The sequence below is a fragment of the Lissotriton vulgaris genome, chromosome 9 (assembly GCF_964263255.1).
Source record: "Lissotriton vulgaris chromosome 9, aLisVul1.2, whole genome shotgun sequence".
NCBI lineage: Eukaryota > Metazoa > Chordata > Amphibia > Caudata > Salamandridae > Lissotriton > Lissotriton vulgaris.
The window spans coordinates 411905559-411925370 of NC_141697.1; the positions used below are offsets into that span (position 1 = coordinate 411905559).

The window sequence follows — 19812 nt, forward strand, 5'->3', positions numbered from 1 at the left end:
CAAAGCGTGCTTCGACTTCTCCTCACCTGACGCGACGTAGTAGTTTCTGCTTTCGAGGCCTTGTTCTACCGAATGTGTGCTGGGGTCAGCTCCGTGTTCACCTTCCTTACTGGGACCGGGAGCGACCCCTGCTCAATAGAAATAATTCTTCGACACATGTGCGCCGTTTTTGGTTGGCCTGGCCCTGCTGGTGCGCTATTGTGCCCCGCAGGCTTAGCAGGAGGAGTTCTGGCAGGTTTGAGCCAATGACGGTGCACCTCCCAGATGCCACAACTCCTGACGTTGCTGGTGCCCGCCTGCCATGTCAGCCCCATTCTCATCCCCGACGACATGGAGCCGGCTGGGCATCCACTGATGCTAAGGCCGGTGCCGACAGAGCCCTTGGACTCTGTTGCATCCTCAGCCTTATTTTCAAGGGCTAGGATTGGAGGAAGTTTCGGAGAGGACTCCGGACCCATAGATATCCCACCGTATGCAGCAGAAATGGACTGGTATGAGAACTGGGTGATGCCAGTGGCGTGGCTACCTCTCCAGAGCCTGGCATGCTTTCCCCTTCTAACCTGACGCTTCCTTTGTCATGGTGGTGTGTGGGGTTGTGGAGATCGTAGACCTGCAGCTTCCTACTGTGGTGGTCAAAACCAATGTTTTGCTGGAGGTCCTTCTGCCTGACATCTCCACTTCAGAACCTGTGCTGCCATTTAATGAGGCCTTAACTGATGTTCTTCTGGGCACTTGGTCAAAGCCCAGAACAGGGGTTCCTGTGAATAGATCTGTTCTCTGCCGCCACTGCCCTGGGCGGCCCAGCTTTACTCACATCTCACCTGACCCCTGAGAGCTTGGTCGTCCAAGCCTCTACTTCTATTTGCGCATTCTCTTCTGCTCCCTAGATAGGGAATCAAAAAGGTTAGATATCTTCTGAAAGGAAATACCACCAGCTTAGCACTGCAGTTGGTAAACACTGCATGCCTGTTGGGTCGTTACTCCCATTCTTTATGGAAACAGTTGCACACCTGCTCCCACAAGTCCCGTAGGAGGCCCACACTGTCCTCTCCCAAGCTCTTTCAGATGAGAGTGATGCAGCGAAGTTTGCCATCTGCTGTGGCCTTGACACAACAGACTCGCTGGGCAGAGCGATTTCCTTGACAGTGGTTGTTCAGCGCCACGCCTGGCTGAGAACGTCTGGTTTCTCTGGGGATGCTCAAGCCAACCATATGGATATCCCCATCTCTTTGGAGATCGGGTGGACGCAGTGCTAGAGTGCTTCAAGGAGTTGCGGGCTGCGACCAAGTCCTTGGACTTTTCTGGAACATCCCTTTCGAGGCATGTGCGCTGCTGAATTCATATCTGTGCATAGATCGCCGCATAGTGTTGGGTCCGGATGATGGCATATTGTTGTCCTGGAAGAGTCTTCGAAGTATCACGAGATAGGTGGCTCCTCCCCTGGACTACAGTGCGCATGGGCATCCCCTCCATCCTCAGATTGTTTTTTTCCGCCATTGGGTTCAAATGTTACATCGAGAGGACATCGAGGACTCAACAACTTTTTCTTTCCAAATCGACCTGAACTTCGATTTCAAATGGAAAGAAGTCCATTCAAGAGGTGTCCCCTTTGCAATGCAAAATACCCGCACATCGATGTCCACCCGGTGTGCAATAAGTGCCTGTCCCCAGACCACAACTAAGCCAACTGCATGGCCTGCTCCCGGTTCAGGTCGAAGAAAACTCTTAAGATTCGACGCGCGGCTAGATTGGAGTCGAAGAAGTCAGCGCCTGTTCTGGTGAACATCTTCGGGACCGAAGATGAAGAGGTCGTTGATCTGGAGGATCAGGAATACTGCTCCACTCCGGCTTTGGGACATGACTCAGAGTATGATGCCGAAGACGAAGAGGTGCAAGAAGAGGAAGAAAACCTCGTCGATGAGGTAGGAGACGACGTGGAGGCCTTTAAGGCCATAGAAGATAGCTCAGGCGAAGAGCTAGGCCCAACCCATACGGGGGCCGTCTATGACGCACTCAATAAGGCTCAGGTCGAGGGATCGCCACTAGGCCTTACCCAAGATCAACAATCTCGTTCTACAGCCCCGCATACAGGCCCGGCTTTGAACATTACTGAAGAGCCTTCGGTTTCGAAGCCACATTAGGTCGATACAAAGAAATCTAAACCGACAGCAACATTGCCAAAACCGAAACTGAAAGTGCAAGTAACTCTGGTCGGCTCCAAGGCCTCAAACCCCTCAGAGCCAAAGAAAAAGAAAATGGCCGTCGTTGCCGAAAAGCTCAAGAAGGTCGTCGAGCCAACGGTTGGGGCACCGAAGACCAAGGTCAAGGCCGTCGAACCACCAAAGCCGGCGCCAAAGAGTCGATTCACTCAAAAGGCTCGAACCGAAAGACAATCGATCCTCGGTCGAGGCCTGCGGACAAGTCGAAGATTGGATCCAAGGACCCTGTCGAGTCGACGCGCCCCTGTCCATTCATAACCAAGGAAGTGTCAGAGTCTCTCCAACTCATTAAAGATAAAGCTACGGCGGGCGGAACAAACAAAGCCCCGACGCCGAATCTGGTTGGACAAGTTCAAACCACGTCGACACTTAACAAATTTGGGTTGCCACCCTCGGTGCGTCCAAAGATGTTCAAGCCAAAACAAGCTCTCGGCGCCAATAAACAAGTGTCAACGGAAATGGAGGCTGCAGAAGAGCCTGAAGACCAGGAGCCGAGGGAATTCATCGACTCAGAAACTGGTAGACTGTCCATATACAAAAGAAAAGTGATGCCAGAAACACCCATGGAATCATATAAGATTCCCCTGAAGAAAAAGAGGGTTTCACCCACATCTCCAGCTCTTGTGGAACCCCTCCATCACTATGGGCAGGAACCTCAGGCTTTTCCCCCCAACATACTCGGATATAGATGCAGGGGGATGATGAACATGAGGAGGACCTCTATCATGTGGACACTGATCCCGATGATCAAGCCCAACCATGGGCGGACCCTGCTGACTCTAGGGATCCGCAGACTGGCCCTGACACTCATGTGTACAGTGTGAAGACATCTCCTGCTGAGGACACAACTGCCTTTAACGCCCTTATTGAAAGGGCAGCCAGTAATCATGACGTCTAGCTACATGCTGACCCTGTGGATGAGGACTTTCTGGTCGACACCTTTTCCACTTCAGAAAGGACAATCAAAACCCTACCCATGCTGAAGGGGGTCCTTAAACATACTAATGACATTTTTAAAGACACCACTAGAGCCAGGGTGATAAACCCAAGGATTGAGAAGAAATATAGACCAGCCCCTGCGGACCCTACCTATATAAGGGGACAGTTGCCATTGGACTCATTAGTTGTTTCTAATGCACGTAAGAGAGCAAACTCCCAGACTACAGGTGATGCTCCTCCTCCTGACAAAGTCAAAAGTTATGGAAACTTCAGGAAAGAGAGTGGCTGCGCAGGTGGCTAACATCTGGCGCATTTCCAACACTCAAGCACTCTTTGCCAGTTAAGACCGGTCCCATTATGATACCCTTGAGACACTGTTGCAACACTTACCTGATCAGTATAAAGAGGGGGCAGAACTACTCATCCAGGAAGGGAAACTAATAACCAATGCTTCCATCAAGTGCGCTCTAGACGCAGCTGACACTGCAGCCAGGGCCATCAACACTAGCGTTATGTTAAGGAGACACGCCTGGCTGAGAATCTCAGGATTCAAACCTGAAATACAAACTTCTATCCTCAATCAGCCAGTTAACCCAGACTTTTTTATTCAGACCGTAGGTTGACACCACCCTTGACAAAATTAAAGACACAGACTGCAAAGTCTATGGGGGCTCTGCAGTCACAGCAGTTTCGGGGTGGCTCCTTTCGTCGCTCCAATACTAGAGGCCCCTCAAGAGGCCAGTCAACACAACAGACACAATACAGTAAGGGAGGTACACAATCCACCTACGATAAAAACAACCGGGGTGGATATCGTGGAAACAACATTAAGGGCAGAGGCAGAGGAAACAATAGTTCCAGATCCTCTGCCAATACCAAACCATGACGCCCTGTCACTGCCCTCCGACCATATAACAACTGTTGGGGGGGGGGAGACTACAACAGTTCCTGCCAGTCTGGAAGTCCATCACCACAGACAGGTGGGTGAGAGACATTGTAGCTCAGCCAAATTCAGCGAGAATAAACAGCATGCAATTGCTGATTCAAAAATTCAAGCCTCAACACTCGCTTCCAGCGAAAGTGTTCATGCAGTTGATAGGCATGATGGCCTCCTGCATCTTCTTAGTCCCGCACGCAAGACTACACATGCGTCCGCTTCAGGAGTGCTTAGCACGTCAGTGGAATCAGGCTCAAGGACAGTTGAAAGACCTAGTGTTGGTGAGCGGTCGGGCATACAACTCTCTGCATTGGTGGAACCCACAAAACCTTTGCAAGGGCCGACCGTTTCAGGAGCCTGTGCCACAGATTATACTGACGACTGACGCGTCTCTCCAGGGATGGGGAGCTCATGTACTCCACTACACAGTGCAGGGACTATGGACAGCACAGCAAAAAAAGATGCACATCAACCTTCTGGAACTGATGGCAATCTTCATGGCGACCTGCACAAACATCAGACAACTGAGAAAGCTAGCTCCCTTCCTCTCTCATTCCATGATGCGCTCAATTGTAGCAGCAACCGTCATTTCACGGATCGATTACGGGAATGCCCTGTATCTTGGCCTCCCAAAAATATTGACAAATAGACTTCAGGTCGTAATGAATGACGCCGCACGACTAATCTTTGGTTTGCCCAGACGAACAAAGGTCTCCCCTCTACTCCAAAACCTTCATTGGCTCCCTGTTAAAGAGAGGGTTGAGTTTAAGAGCCTCTGTATAGCGCACAAGGCGATCTACGGCCATGCTCCGGCCTACATCAAAGCTCGCCTGGAAGTATACAACCCAAAGAGAATTCTTAGATCATCTGATTCTCAGTTATTGGTCTGCCCCCGCTACAAATTAGTGACTAAGGGAGGGAGAACCTTCTCTGTTCTGGCCCCCCAGCTAAGGAACAAGCTACCTGAGGTGCTACGCAGGGAGGTGAATCTCCTACGGTTCAGGAAATCACTGAAAACACTGCTGTTTGGAAGAGCCCTTATCGCTATGTAGTCCTTTGCTGCGTCTATCTGAGGTGTGAGCCAAGTTATTGTAATGACATCGATTTCCAAGCGCTTAGAGACCTGCAGGTCATTGGGCGCGCTATAAATCTAAAATAACAATAACAATAACGATGAAGGCTTTCAAGGTACACTTATGCAACAGTCGTGTTGATCCGGACGGACAACATGACTGCCATGTACTACATACAGAAGCAGGGAGGAACACACTCTCCACGGTTGTCTCATCTGGCTCAGAGCATGTGGAAGTGGGCCATTCAGAGGAACATCTTCCTCATGGCAGAACACCTCCCTGGCAAGGACAACCAGATGGCGGATCTGCTCAGCAGACACAGCCACCAAATGCACGAGTGGGAGATACATCCATCAGTACTCCAGCCGTACTTCCAGCAGTGGGGTCATCCAGAGATAGACCTATTCGCCACAAGGGAAAACGCAAAATGCCAAAACTTCGCCAGCAGGTTCCCACATCCACTGTCGCAGGGCAATGCGATATGGATGAACTGGTCAGGCAAATTTGCGTACGCTTTTCCCCCAGCACCTTTAACCCCTTCCGTGCGGCTGCGATTTTTCCCATGTGCGGCCGCCGGCAGAACACGGGCGGGCCATGACGAACCCCAGCCGTCATCAGCACACGAGCACCATAGTGCATGACGGCTGGGGTTCGTCACCAGCATGGAAGGGGTTAATACTGCTGGTGGCACGCAAACTGAGACAACACCCGATAACACTCATCCTGGTTGCTCCAACGTGGGCACGCCAACCATGGTACACCACGTTTCTGGAACTATCCGTGGTACCGCATCAAAGGCTACACCTCACACACAGGCTTTTGACGCAGAGCCATGGCGACATTCAGCATCCAGATCCGCAGCAGCTCAACCTGGCGATCTGGCTCCTGAAGTCCTAGAATTTAGCTACCTCAACTTGCCGCCAGAATGTATGAATATCAAGGAGGTAAAGCGTCCCACAACCAGAGCATGCTATGCGGCTAAATGGAAAAGGTTTGTCATATATTGTAACAACAATGACATTAACCCACTGGATGCATCTATTCAAAACATTATCTGTTATTTGTTGCATTTATACAGATGTAATCTAGCGTACAGTTCCATTCGTATACATTTATCCGCCATAGCAGCTTATCTTCAGAACAGGCAGCACCTCTCACTATTCAGAGTGCCTGCCATTAAAGGTTTTCTGGAGGGACTTAAAACAGTGATCCCTCCCAGACACCCACCTTCACCAGTCTGGAACCTGAATGTGGTCCTCACCAGATTTGTGGGACCACCTTTTGAACCTCTACACTCTTGTGAGATTCAATTTCTGACCTGGAAAGTTGCTTTCCTAGTAGCCATTACCTCGCTAAGGAGAGTTAGTGAACTCCAGGCACTAACCATTCAAGAGCCGTTCATACAGGTCCACGCAAATAGTTGTACTACGCACCAACCCTACATTTATGCCTAAGGGGATTTCGCAGTTCCACATGAACCAGACCATAGAACTGCCAGTTTTCTTTCCTAATCCAGAAAATGTCGCAGAGAGATCCCTACACACGTTAAATGTCAAGAGGGCTCTAATGTACTATATAGACAGGACAAAGGATTTTAGAAAAACAAAACAAAACCGCTTTTTGTTGCCTTTTTTCCTCCACACAAAGGCAACCCCATTTCCAAAGCAGGGATAGCCAGGTGGATCGTTAAGTGTATACAAATCTGTTATCAAAAGGCTAAACGCACTTTAACAGTTCCCCCAAGAGCGCATTCCACACGCAAGCTAGGGGCATCCAAGGCTTTCCTAGGTAACATTCCTCTAGAGGATATATGTAGAGCAGCCACATGGTCCACCATACATACATTTACCAAACACTACTGCGTAAATGTACACTCCAAACAGCAAGCCGCTGTAGGACAGGCTGTTCTCAGAACTCTTTCAGACTGCTGCAGCTGGCACGGGCAACCACCGCTAAGGAGGTAACTGCTATTTATTCTATGCACAGATATGAATTCAGCAGCCCACATGCCTCGAACGAATATGCTACTTACCAGTATGCATCTGTTCTTAACATGTAGGGCTGCTGACATTCATATCGCCCGCCCTCCTCCCCGGTGCCTGTCGCAGCTTTAGCACTCAGAATCATTTTCAGGCATGGTCATCACTTTCAGTATTACACTCCATCTCTGCCACAATGGCGAAAAACAATCTGGGGATGGAGAGGATGCCCATGCGCACTGTAGTCCAGGGGAGGAGCCACCTATTTCGGGATACTTCAAAGACTCTTCCAGGACAACAATGTGCAATCATCCGGACCCAACACTAGGCGGCGATCTATGCACAGATGTCAGCAGTCCTACAAGCCAAGAACAGATGCATACTGGTAAGTAGCATATTCAGTCTTGCGTCTGCCTTTTACAGCTAGGTAAGGGGCTTCTAGCCACGCCAGCTCTAATCCAGTCAGAGGACTGCGCAAGTTCAGCAACCTCTACGTAGTCATGGGCATGATTCGCCCCAACCCCATGGCTCTGGCGGCCAGAGGTCAGATCAGGCCTTGCGCCCCCCCCCCTCCCCACCCCCCCATATCTCTCCTCAGCCCCCAAACCCTCCTAGCCGTATCCTCCAAGATCATGGGCGTCTTGTTGGTAGCAGGATACGCCATCACCTCAACCACTGGCAGGACATTACCTCTGACCGGTGGGTTCTACAGATAGTCTGAATAGGCTACTCGCTCCCTTTTGAGACTACCCCTGCCTCCATGCCTCCTACATACGATCAGCTGACGGAGGATCACCTTGCTTTACTTTGAAAGGAAGTCACATCTCTCTTGGCCAAGGGAGCCAGCAACAGGGTTCTAGGTGCCAGAAATATGCTGTGGTTGTTATTCCCGTTTCCTTCTGGTCCCCAAAAAGGGCGGAGGCCTACGTCCTATCCTCAACCTCAGAACCCTCAACTACTTCCTCACTCTTGCTCCGGTTTTGTCTACCCAGGACCCGAGAGACTGGATCGTAGCGTTGGGTTTGCAGGATGCTAATTTCCATATTCCCGTCCTGCCTGCCTCTACCTGCGGTTTACTGTGGTCCATGAGCACTTTCAGCTTACCATGCTTCCCTTTGGGGGTGTTCACCAAGGTGATGGCGGTAGTTGCAGTTCATCTGCAGAGGTCAGGGATTCCAGTCGTCCCCTATCTTGATGACTGGCTGTTTAAGGCTAAGGCAGGCTCACCCCAGGCAGTCGTCTCCCACCTTCAGGCTATGGCGAGCCTCCTACAATCGCTGGGGTTTACTATCTCCTGACTGTAGCAAAGTGCCCCTTTTAGCATAGTTTGCCCCCACTTTTTGCCTGATGTTGATACTGTTTGACTAAGTGTGCCCTTGGTCCCTGCTAACCAGGTACCCAGGGCCGTTGTTCTTTCCCTGAAACGGTACCTTTGCACCCTCAATTGGCACCTCTCTGGCCACATGTAAGTCCCTAGTAAAAGTTACCATTGGTACCAAGGGTACTCTGACCAGGGAATTCCTCTAAGGACTGCAGCACATACTGTGCCACCCTGTACCTTAACACGCACACACTGCCCTTGCAGGCTGCCTGTTTTGGTGCCGAGAAAAGTGAAGCCAACATGGCACACATACCTGTGTGCCATGCCTACAACCCACTGCCTATGGTACAGCTAAGACACCCCTCAAGCTGGGTGCACTATACCACTGGTGAGGGCACAGGTGCATGAGCCCTGTACCCCTACAGTGCCAAAACCCATTCTTAGACATTGTACAGCAAAGCCATGAAGAATATATGGCCTGGGAATATGTCATTATGAACTCAGCAGCATAATGGCTTTACTGAAAACAGGAAATTTGATCTGAAACTTCTCAGCACATTAAACCCACACTGATGCCAGTGTGGGATTTAATACAAAATGCACTTAGATGGCATCTTAGATATGCCCCTTGAAAAACGTCCTGACTCTAATATCCTGGTTGCTCGCCAGCTTCTAACCTCAGACAAGTTTCTGGATCCCTGAGTCGAGTCTCCTGCTCTTGGGGTCCTGAAACTAAGCACATCCTGGATAGAGGTGCGAAGTATCCTCCCCCAGGATGGGCAGGGTCCACAAAAGGGACGCTTCAAAGGCTTGCGGCCTTTGTGAGCTAACCCCAGCCATTTGCTGCTCCCTGAAAGTGGCCCTCACTGGTTCTGACTCCCACTTTGGGTGGGACAATCAGCGGGAAAACCAAGATAAGGAGAGGTGTACCCACCTTTGCCAACCCCACTTCTCAGGTGGGGGAGTCAAGCTGAAACACAACTCAGTCACCGCCATTTTGAAGATGAGGGGACCCAGCCACCCAGAGAGAGTCTTATGCCCCCGACTGGAGGGTGGCATAATAGGGGGTGTACCCACCCCAAGGAAGGGACCCATTGGTCCCAACCTGTACCTACCTGAAACTCTCCTAAATTTTGTATTTAGGGGCAACCCTGAACCTTGCCTCCTCAGACAAGAAAGATGGCCGAAGAGCTGTGCTGAAGGAAGAAGAGGAGGACCCCAACTGACTTGACTCGAGCCCTACCTGTGTGTCCTGACCTCAACCTGCTCCAGCGGAATCCCTGAGTGTCCTGTAGCCTGCAGCCCCCCAGAACCCGCAGGGCCTACCCTGACTTCCCTAACAAGACTGTCTCCTATGCACCGGATTTGCTCTCCAAAACTCGGTCTCCGGCCAAATCCACGAGTATGCACCATTCTGCTCCCGACGCTCACGGCCCGAGTTCCAGTGGCCTAACACCATGAGGAGGTCTCCCTGGCGATCGTGACCTGGGAGCTGGTGATCCTTGACCTAATTCAAGTCTCCCGATGACGCATGCAGCCCCTTTCTGGAGGATCCCCCCGACCGGAGAAGGTAAGGAAAACCCAACGCTGAACGGCTTTTGGTAGCCCAAGCAATGGGATACCGGCATCCCTCGACATCCCAAATCTGAAAGAAACACGTTAGTGTTAGATTCCTTACCTTAGAATATCCCCAGGCGTCAGTCTGGATCCGGAAACTTTTGCGTAGCAGTACCCCTGCGCGTCGGTAGGCGTCGCCTGCAGGCGTCCCCTGCGGCTCCGCGTCCGTCGTCGGCGTTGTGCGCCGTGATGACGTCGCTGGAGTATATAGACGCCGCCTCCGCGCGCTGACGTCAGTTATTCTTTTTTCCGCGCCAGTGGACGCAGATCTGAAGAGCAGTACTCCGGTCTTTTGACCAAGTTTTTCGATTGTTTTTTCTCTAATTGTGCCTGATAGGATGCCTGGGTTCAAGCACTGTGATGACTGTGAGCGCACGATGTCGGTCACAGACCATCACCGCCTCTGTCTCCGGTGTCTGGGCCCAGACCACGACGTGGACTCCTGTGTCGACTGCCGGGCCCTCACCAACAAGGCTAGGCGGGAGCGGTCCCGCAAGCTACTGGAGCTCCGGGTGTCGGCCCCACGTCGGGACCGTGAGCGGTCCCGGTCCGGCCGGAGGTCGAGAGAGCGTTCGAGGGAGCGGTCGCGGAGTCGCGCCGAGCGTTCCGGAAGTCGACACCACTCGTCGGGCTCATCAGGTAAGAAGCACAAGAAGTCGGGGCGTCGTCATCGTACCCCCGACGCTCGCGCGATGCGGCCGGGGGCTCGGGTGACCCCAACCCCGCGGCTCCGCGAGAGTCGCCGGCGCGGCCTGCCTCATACCCTCCGGTCCCTGGGCACGGCGCGACGCCTGAGGAGATCGAGGCGTTCCTCATGGCCATGAGGGCGCTCGCTTCTCCGACGGGGCCTATGGCGCCTTCGGGCCCAGTGCTACCGTCTGGGGGCCCTGGCGGTTCGGGTGTCCCTGCCTCGGCACCGTCGGGTGCTCCGGCCCCGGCGCCGCCGACGGCTCCGACCCCGGCGCCGCAAGGGCCTTCGGGATCGGCGCCGGCTGGTCTTCCGGCCTCCCCGGCGGCGTTACCATCGGGGTTGCCCCCGACGCCGCCCCCGCGCGGCGCCGGTTCTCCGGTGCCGGCTCCGGCCGGCGGCGGGGTTCCGGCGCCGGCTCCGGGCGGCGCCGTTCCCTTACCTTCACCGACGCCGGACGCGGCGGCCGACGGGCGTCGCTCGACGCCGGTCCCGGCGCCGATGGGGCCCATGAACCCCGAGGAGCCGGTCTACATCGTTGACTCCGAATACGGAGAAGATGAAGAGTTCGGTGAAGGTTGGGAGGGGTCCGAGGACCCTCTGTCACGCGAGTGCCAGTATGACCCGGACTGGACAGGTGACTTGGGGGATGCCAGTGGTCTGGACGACTCTCCTAACCCTGGTTTGATCTCTCCTCCTTCCGTGGCATCGGTGGAGGGAGCGGCCTATTCTGTGGTGCTGATGAGGGCTGCCAAGGCCTTACACCTTGAGCTCCCCGTCGCGGCCGTGAGGCCTAACATCCTCACCGAGGTCTTCAAACCGCAGTCATGCCCACAGGAGCCACTGCTGCCGTTTAATGAAGCCTTGTCAGACGTTCTGTTGGGCACGTGGTCCAGGCCCGCTTCAGGTGCGCCTGTTGATCGGAACGTGGCCAGGCGCCACCGTCCTTGTCCGGACGACCCCAAGTTCCTGTCTACCCACCCCACTCCTGAGAGTCTGGTGATCCAGGCCTCAACCTCCCAGTCCGCATTCCCGTCGGCCCCGCCCGACCGGGAATCCAAGAGGTATGACCAGTTTGGCAAGAAGGTCTTCTCGTCCATTAGTTTGGGCCTGCGGTCTTGCAACACCGCTTGCCTCTTGGGCCGCTACACCCACTCTGTGTGGGATACGGTCGCGGAACTGCTGCCAGAATGCCCCATGGAGGTGCGGGCAAAACTCGGTCAGGCTGTGGCTGAGGGCCGAGATGCAGCGAAATATTCGATACGGTGTGGTCTTGATACGACCGACTCGCTGGGCAGAGCTATGTCAACCACGGTGGCGATTCGTCGCCACGCCTGGCTGAGATCCGCCAACTTTTCGGCCGATGTCCAGAATACATTGATGGACATGCCGTTCGATGGCTGTCACCTGTTCGGTGACAAGGCGGACCACGCGCTGGAACGCTTCAAGGACTCCAGGGTCACGGCCAAGTCCTTGGGTCTCTCGACCCAGCGTCAGCAACCGGGTTCGTTTCGTCCCTTTCGTGGCCAAGGAAGGGGCGCCCCCACACGTGCTGCCAGCCACGCGCCGCAACAATCCTTTCAACGCGGTGGTGGCCGTGGAAACCGCCGTGGTGGCGGTCGTGGACAACGGCGGGGTCAGACCACACCTCCCCCCGCAGCATCTGCCTCAAAATCCTCCTAGTCCGTGCTTTCGGCCCCATGTGACGCCAGTGGGTGGCAGGGTTCGCCATCACCACGCTCACTGGCGCACGATCACTTCGGACAGGTGGGTGCTGCAAATCGTCCGAAGGGGCTACTCCCTCCCCTTCGAGACCACTCCTCCAGCCATGCCACCGCAGAACCACCGTGTGTCGGGGGACCACTTGACACTTCTGCAGGAGGAAGTTACGGCCCTCTTGGCCAAGGGGGCCATCGAGCGCGTTCCTGGGCCAGAAGTAGGGCGTGGTTGTTATTCCCACTACTTTCTGGTACCAAAGAAGGACAAGGGGGGCCTACGTCCTATCTTGGATCTAAGGAACGTCAACGGCTTCCTCCGGAAGGAGAAGTTCAAGATGTTGACATTAGCTCAGGTCTTGGCTGCTCTAGACCCGCAAGACTGGATGGTAGCGTTGGACTTGCAGGATGCCTATTTTCACATCCCCGTCCTGCCGGCCCACCGGCGTTACCTGCGGTTCACGGTAGGCCAGGAGCACTTTCAGTTTATCGTGCTTCCCTTCGGCCTTACTAGCGCCCCACGGGTGTTTACAAAGGTGATGGCGGTGGTCGCAGCCCATCTGCGCAGGTTGGGGGTTTCAGTCTTCCCCTACCTAGACGACTGGTTGTTGAAGGCGGGCTCGCCCCAGACAGTCGTCCACCACCTTCAGATGACGGCAGACCTCTTGCACGACCTGGGGTTCTCCATCAATGTGCCGAAATCACACCTGTGTCCCTCTCAAAAGCTCCTTTTCATCGGAGCGGTTCTGGACTCGGCGCAGTTTCGGGTTTATCCTCCGGAACGGCGGGTTCGGGATATTCAGGCTTTGATTCCCATCTTTCAGCCGCTATCCCGGGTTTCGGTCAGGTTGACGCTGCGGCTGCTGGGACTGATGGCTTCCTGCATCCTTCTGGTGCATCACGCCCGGTGGCGGATGCGGGCTCTGCAGTGGGACCTGAAGTTTCAGGGGGCCCATCATCAGGGCAACTTGTCCGACCACGTCTTGATCTCGGAGGGCACTGCGAGACAACTGCAGTGGTGGCTTACGGACCGCGATTGGGTCAGAGGCAGATCCCTCTCCCTTCCCCAACCGGAGCACGTTGTCGTGACGGACGTGTCCCTCCAGGGCTGGGGTGGCCACTTGGGAGAGGCGGAGATCAGAGGCATCTGGTCTCCGGCGGAGTCCCGGCTCCATATCAACCTGTTGGAGCTGCGGGCGATTCGTCTGGCACTGAAGGCATTCCTCCCCTTTGTCAACGGGAGTGTAGTGCAGGTGTTCACCGACAACACCACCGCCATGTGGTACTGCAACAAACAGGGCGGAGTGGGGTCGTGGACCCTTTGCCAGGAGGCTCTGCGCCTCTCGCAATGGCTGGAACGTCAGGGCGTGACTCTGACGGTTCAACACCTGGCAGGTTCCCTGAACGCCAGGGCGGACGAACTCAGCCGTCGGTGCTCGATGGATCACGAATGGCGTCTGAACTCGGACGTGGCGCAAGGCGTCTTTTTGCGATGGGGAGAGCCTTGGTTAGATCTATTCGCCACAGAAGAGAACGCGCAATGTCATCAGTTCTGCGCGTTGGAGTTTCCAAGACGGCACTCGCACGGCGACGCCTTTCGGCGCGAGTGGAGTTGCGGTCTGTTATACGCCTTTCCGCCTATACCACTTCTGCCCAGAGTGCTGAAGAAGATCAGGCGCGACCGGGCCCAAGTTATCCTTGTGGCTCCGGACTGGGCTCGAAGGTACTGGTATCCCGAGCTACTCAGCATGTCAGTTGGTCCCCCGATCCGCCTGCCCCTTCAGGAGGACCTTCTGTCGCAGCAGCAGGGGACGGTCCTCCACCCGAACCTGTCCAGTCTCCACCTCCATGCTTGGAGATTGAGCGGCGGCAGTTGAGGCCATTTGACTTGCCTCCTGAAGTCTGTGATGTTATTCTGGCAGCCAGGCGTCCCTCCACTAAGTCGGTATACGCCTGTCGGTGGAACAGATTTGTGGCATGGTGCACAGCAAAGGCTGTGGATCCTCTTTCTGCCCCTCTTTCGGAGGTTCTTCTGTTTCTTCTTTCTCTTGCCCAGCAGGGCTCTGCTCTGGGCACTATCAAGGGCTACCTTTCTGCCCTTTCAGCCTTTTTGAGGCTTCCTGATCAGCCTTCTTTGTTCAAATCCCCGATTGTAACTCGATTCTTGAAAGGCATCACTCACATGTTTCCACCTGTTCCGTTTGTGATGCCTCAGTGGGATTTGAACCTGGTTCTAACTTTCCTGATGTGTGCTCCCTTTGAGCCCCTTCATTCTTGTCCTCTCCGTCTCCTGACTTTAAAGACGGCTTTCCTGGTTGCCATCACCTCTGCCAGGAGAGTGAGTGAGCTCCAGGCTCTTTCTGTCCAACCTCCTTTCCTGTCCATCCATCCTGACAAGGTGGTTCTGAGGACTAGACCTTCTTTCCTGCCCAAGGTTGTTTCGTCCTTTCACATCGGGCAGTCCATCACCCTCCCTTCCTTCTTCCCGCCTCCGCATCCTTCGAAGAATGAAGAGCGGCTCCACCGTCTGGACCCAAAACGTGTGCTTTCATTTTACATGGATCGCACACGCCAGTTCCGGGTGGATGACCAACTGTTTGTTGGCTACGTGGGTGCGAAGAAGGGACGGGCGGTCTGTAAACGGACCATCTCTCGATGGGTCGTTCTCTGCATCAAAGCGTGCTACTCTTTGGCTCGGAAGGAGCCTCCTGTTGGGCTGAGGGCCCATTCCACTCGGGCCACGGCGGCTACCACTTCCCTGGGCCGGGGAGTCCCCTTGCAGGACATTTGCCAGGCGGCTACGTGGGCCTCGCTGCACACATTTGCGAGGCACTACTGCCTGGACAGTCAAGTCCGGAGGGATGGCTTCTTTGGCCGTTCTGTCCTCCAGGACTTTCTGGTGTAGTTTTGTATTGGTTCGCAGACCCACCACCGGGGTTGGTATTGCTGGGGTATGTATTCTAAGGTAAGGAATCTAACACTAACGTGTTTCTTTCAGATGAACAAGTTACTTATCTTCGGTAACGATATATCTGTAAGAAACATTAGTTAGTGTTAGATTCCTTACCGAACCCACCCATCCTCCCCGTTCTGCGAACTGATACCTAGGGTTAAGGACATCCCTTTCAGGGCCCTAGTTTTACATGGCACCAGTGTTGGTTCTCTCATGGCTCTGCGTCTCCTGGCGCGGAAAAGCTGTGTGCGAAGAACTGACGTCAGCGCGCGGAGGCGGCGTCTATATACTCCAGCGACGTCATCACGGCGCACGACGCCGACGACGGACGCGGAGCCGCAGGGGACGCCTGCAGACGACGCCTACCGACGCGCAGGGGTACTGCTACGCAAAAGTTTCCGGATCCAGACTGACGCCTGGGGATATTCTAAGGTAAGGAATCTAACACTAACTAATGTTTCTTACAGATATATCGTTACCGAAGGTAAGTAACTTGTTCTTTACCTCTTCAACCGGTGGTTGCCTCCAGAAGATCTTCGTGCCCGAGCCTGTAGTGTTTGTTCTGACCAGAGCTTCCCCTTTTCGAAGTCAACAGGGCTCCCAAAGTTGATCCAGAACCCTGCACCCAGCCGCCCCAGATCCCCCTTTGCCCTCAGCTAAACCCTTGCAGTGTTGCTCCCACATCCAAGTGGCATGCCGTGAGCAACCACCAAACAGTGGCCCCCTAACCCCATTGGATAACATTTGGCCTCAGCACCCGGCCGCCCTAGTGCCTCTGAGGGTGTTCTTTCAGTGCATCCTTGACACTGGGGGAACCCTGGCTCTAACCTCTGAAACCTAATTCCCACAACCAAGTACGTCCCTCTAAACCGATAACCTAATTTCCTCCTTTAGGATTGCATTGACTGCTTTTCTGTGAAAATTTTCTTTTTGGAGTAGGAAATTGTATGAGAACTTAAACTGTGTTTACAAAAACTAGCTTACCTTTAGATTCTACAGAATGATTGCATTTAATAGTTCTTCACATGTAACTTTCACGAATGGTCTAGGATAGCGATTGAATGAAAATTATAAATGCAAATCCTTATTGTTTCTGTTTTAATGTATTTTAATTTTAGATATTTAATTGTATATTTAAATTATCAACTTTAACTTTTTTTAACTTTAGATCTTGATCCAGAGTGTCTGTGAAACTATGGTACCAAAATTGGTTGCAGAGGACATCCCTCTACTTTTCAGTCTCCTATCCGATGTATTTCCAGGAGTGCAATATCATCGTGGCGAAATGACTGCTTTGCGAGAAGAACTAAAGAAAGTTTGTCAAGAAATGTATCTCACATATGGTGATGGAGAGGAAGTTGGTGGAATGTGGGTTGAAAAAGTAAGTATTGTGTACACTTAGCTGCAGTCAAGCGTACCTCTAGTCTTACTTATTTTCCATTGTTCTTTTCTCTATTCAAAAAAGTATACTTTTTTTAATGTTTTACTGTGCTGCCCATTTTTACAGTATATAATCACTCCTTCAAAACTACTGTTAAGAGTCCTGATTGGTGCTAAGCAAAATGTAAACTAATATAGTTCCACTTTTTCGTATTCTTGCTATGGCTTTTTAGTTTCTTACATGTTGATAGGAAATTCGGTCTAAATGCATTTGCATCCTTTTGTTTTGCAGGTTCTTCAACTTTATCAGATCGCACAGATCAATCATGGGTTGATGATGGTGGGGCCTTCAGGAAGCGGGAAAACCATGGCCTGGAGAGTGCTCCTCAAAGCCCTGGAGCGCCTCGAGGGAGTTGAGGGTGTAGCACACATCATTGATCCAAAGGCCATAAGCAAAGACCATCTTTACGGGACGCTTGATCCAAACACCAGAGAATGGACCGACGGATTATTTACTCATGTTCTGAGGAAGTAAGCGGACTGTATCCTAGTGCATTTATTCGTACACAAACCGTAAACGTGGTTGCTGCTGTCAACTTCTAAAGCTTGTTTCAGATATATATATATATATATATATATATATATATATATATATATATATTCAATGAAAAAACCATTGGTTTTAGGCCATATATAGTTAGGAATTAGCATTTACAAAACCTTATTTTACTCGCATAAAACCATTGAAATTCCATATATAGTTAGAAGCGCTAACTATATATCGCGCACCCGCAATCCACTGCTGATGATGTCACATATTACATCATTCATGACATGGTCAGTGACATCACTGATGACATCACTGATGACATCACTGATGACATCTGAAATGACATCACTGATGACATCACTGATCACAACATCCAGTGATTGTATGTGTCTGTAAAGTTTAAATATGTTTTACATATTGAAGAATGAGTGGATGTATAAGTGTCTGGATGAAGAATTTAGTAGGTGCATGACTGACTGTATGAAAGAGTGATTAAATGTGTCTCACTGAGTGCATGGGTTAGTGACTAAACTGTCTTAATTTGTGCATCAGTATGTTTGTTGTTGTGTAAGCTGCTGCATGTGTTGATCAGTAGCTATAAGAGTGGCCATATGGGTTATTGATTGGTTGCCCAAGTATTTGAATGGGAGGCTGAGTGTGTGTGTGGGTGGCTGGGAGGTGCGTGACTCTGTGCATAGATGTGTAAGCAGTTGATTCACTAGGAGTATGAGTTCAAGAGTGCATGTGGAAACAGCTATATGGGCGGTTGACTGTGCATGGGTGTGTTGGTGAGTGAATGGATTTCTCATTGCTACATGTGCAAGTAAGTACGTATGTAAAACACAATACATGTGAGAGTTGAGATATATAAATAACTGAACATAAGAGCCAGTGAATGTGTGAGTGGCTGTATCGATCACTGTGAGCTTGTATCAGGGATTATATAAGAGAGTAAATATGTGTTATTATATGTTTGAATAAGTAAGATGTGTATAACTGTATAGTTGAGGAAATGGAGGTGTGATTGATTCTTTGCATGACTGACTAGGTATGTGAGTAACTCCATGGATGAGTGACAGTCTGTGAGTGTCTGTTTATACTGAGTGTATGTAAGGTTATATCTGAAAGAAACACGTTAGTGTTAGATTCCTTACCTTAGAATATCCCCAGGCGTCAGTCTGGATCCGGAAACTTTTGCGTAGCAGTACCCCTGCGCGTCGGTAGGCGTCGTCTGCAGGCGTCCCCTGCGGCTCCGCGTCCGTCGTCGGCGTCGTGCGCCGTGATGACGTCGCTGGAGTACATAGACGCCGCCTCCGCGCGCTGACGTCAGTTCTTCTTTTTTCCGCGCCAGTGGACGCAGATCTGAAGAGCAGTACTCCGGTCTTTGACCAAGTTTTTTCGATTGTCTTTTTCTACTATTGTGCCTGATAGGATGCCAGGATTTAAGAATTGCGATGGCTGTGAGCGCACGATGTCGGTCACAGACCATCACCGCCTCTGCCTCCGGTGTCTGGGCCCCGACCACGACGTGGAATCCTGCGTCGACTGCCGGGCCCTTACCAACAAGGCTAGACGGGAGCGGTCCCGCAAGCTGCTGGAGCTCCGGGTGTCGGCCCCACGTCGGGACCGGGAGCGGTCCCGGTCCGGCCGGAGGTCGAGAGAGCGTTCGAGGGAGCGGTCGCGGAGCCGCGCCGGGCGCTCCGGAAGTCGACGCCACTCGTCATCCTCGTCAGGTAAGAAACACAAGAAGTCGGGGCGTCGTCATCGTACCCCCGACTCCCCCCGACGCTCGCGCGATGCGGCCGGGGGCTCGGGTGACCCCATCCCCGCGGCTCCGCGAGAGTCGCCGGCGCGGCCTGCCTCATACCCTCCGGTCCCTGGGCATGGCGCGACGCCTGAGGAGATCGAGGCGTTCCTCATGGCCATGAGGGCGCTCGCTTCTCCGACGGGGCCTACGGCGCCTTCGGGCCCAGTGCTACCGTCTGGGGGCCCTGGCGGTTCGGGTGTCCCTGCCTCGGCGCCGCCGACGGCTCCGACCCCGGCGCCGCAGGGGCCTTCGGGATCGGCGCCGGCTGGTCTTCCGGCCTCCCCGGCGCCGTTGCCATCGGGGTTACCCCCGACGCCGCCCCCGCGCGGCGCCGGTTCTCCGCTGCCGGTTCCGGCCGGCGGTGGGGTTCCGGCGCCGGCTCCGGGCGGCGCCGTCCCCTTACCTTCTCCGACGCCGGACGCGGCGCCGGACGGGCGTCGATCGACGCCGGTCCCGGCGCCGATGGGGCCCATGAACCCCGAGGAGCCGGTCTTCATCATTGACTCCGAATACGGAGAGGATGAGGAGTACGGTGAAGGTTGGGAGGGGTCCGAGGACCCTCTGGCTCGCGAGTGCCAGTATGACCCGGACTGGACAGGTGACTTGGGGGATGCCAGTGGTTTGGACGACTCCC

The 19812-nt window shown here is 53.2% G+C and overlaps 1 protein-coding gene across 1 annotated transcript in view; it reads left to right on the plus strand.

Annotated features, from left to right (window-relative positions):
• The window catches only part of DYNC1H1 (dynein cytoplasmic 1 heavy chain 1), a 1654074-nt gene that overhangs the window by 302945 nt on the left and 1331317 nt on the right, over nucleotides 1–19812 (plus strand). Inside the window, exons 32-33 of the mRNA XM_086937823.1 lie at nucleotides 16610–16822; nucleotides 17114–17352. Coding sequence (XP_086793949.1) covers nucleotides 16610–16822; nucleotides 17114–17352 — 452 coding nt within the window. The remainder of the gene's footprint in view (nucleotides 1–16609; nucleotides 16823–17113; nucleotides 17353–19812) is intronic.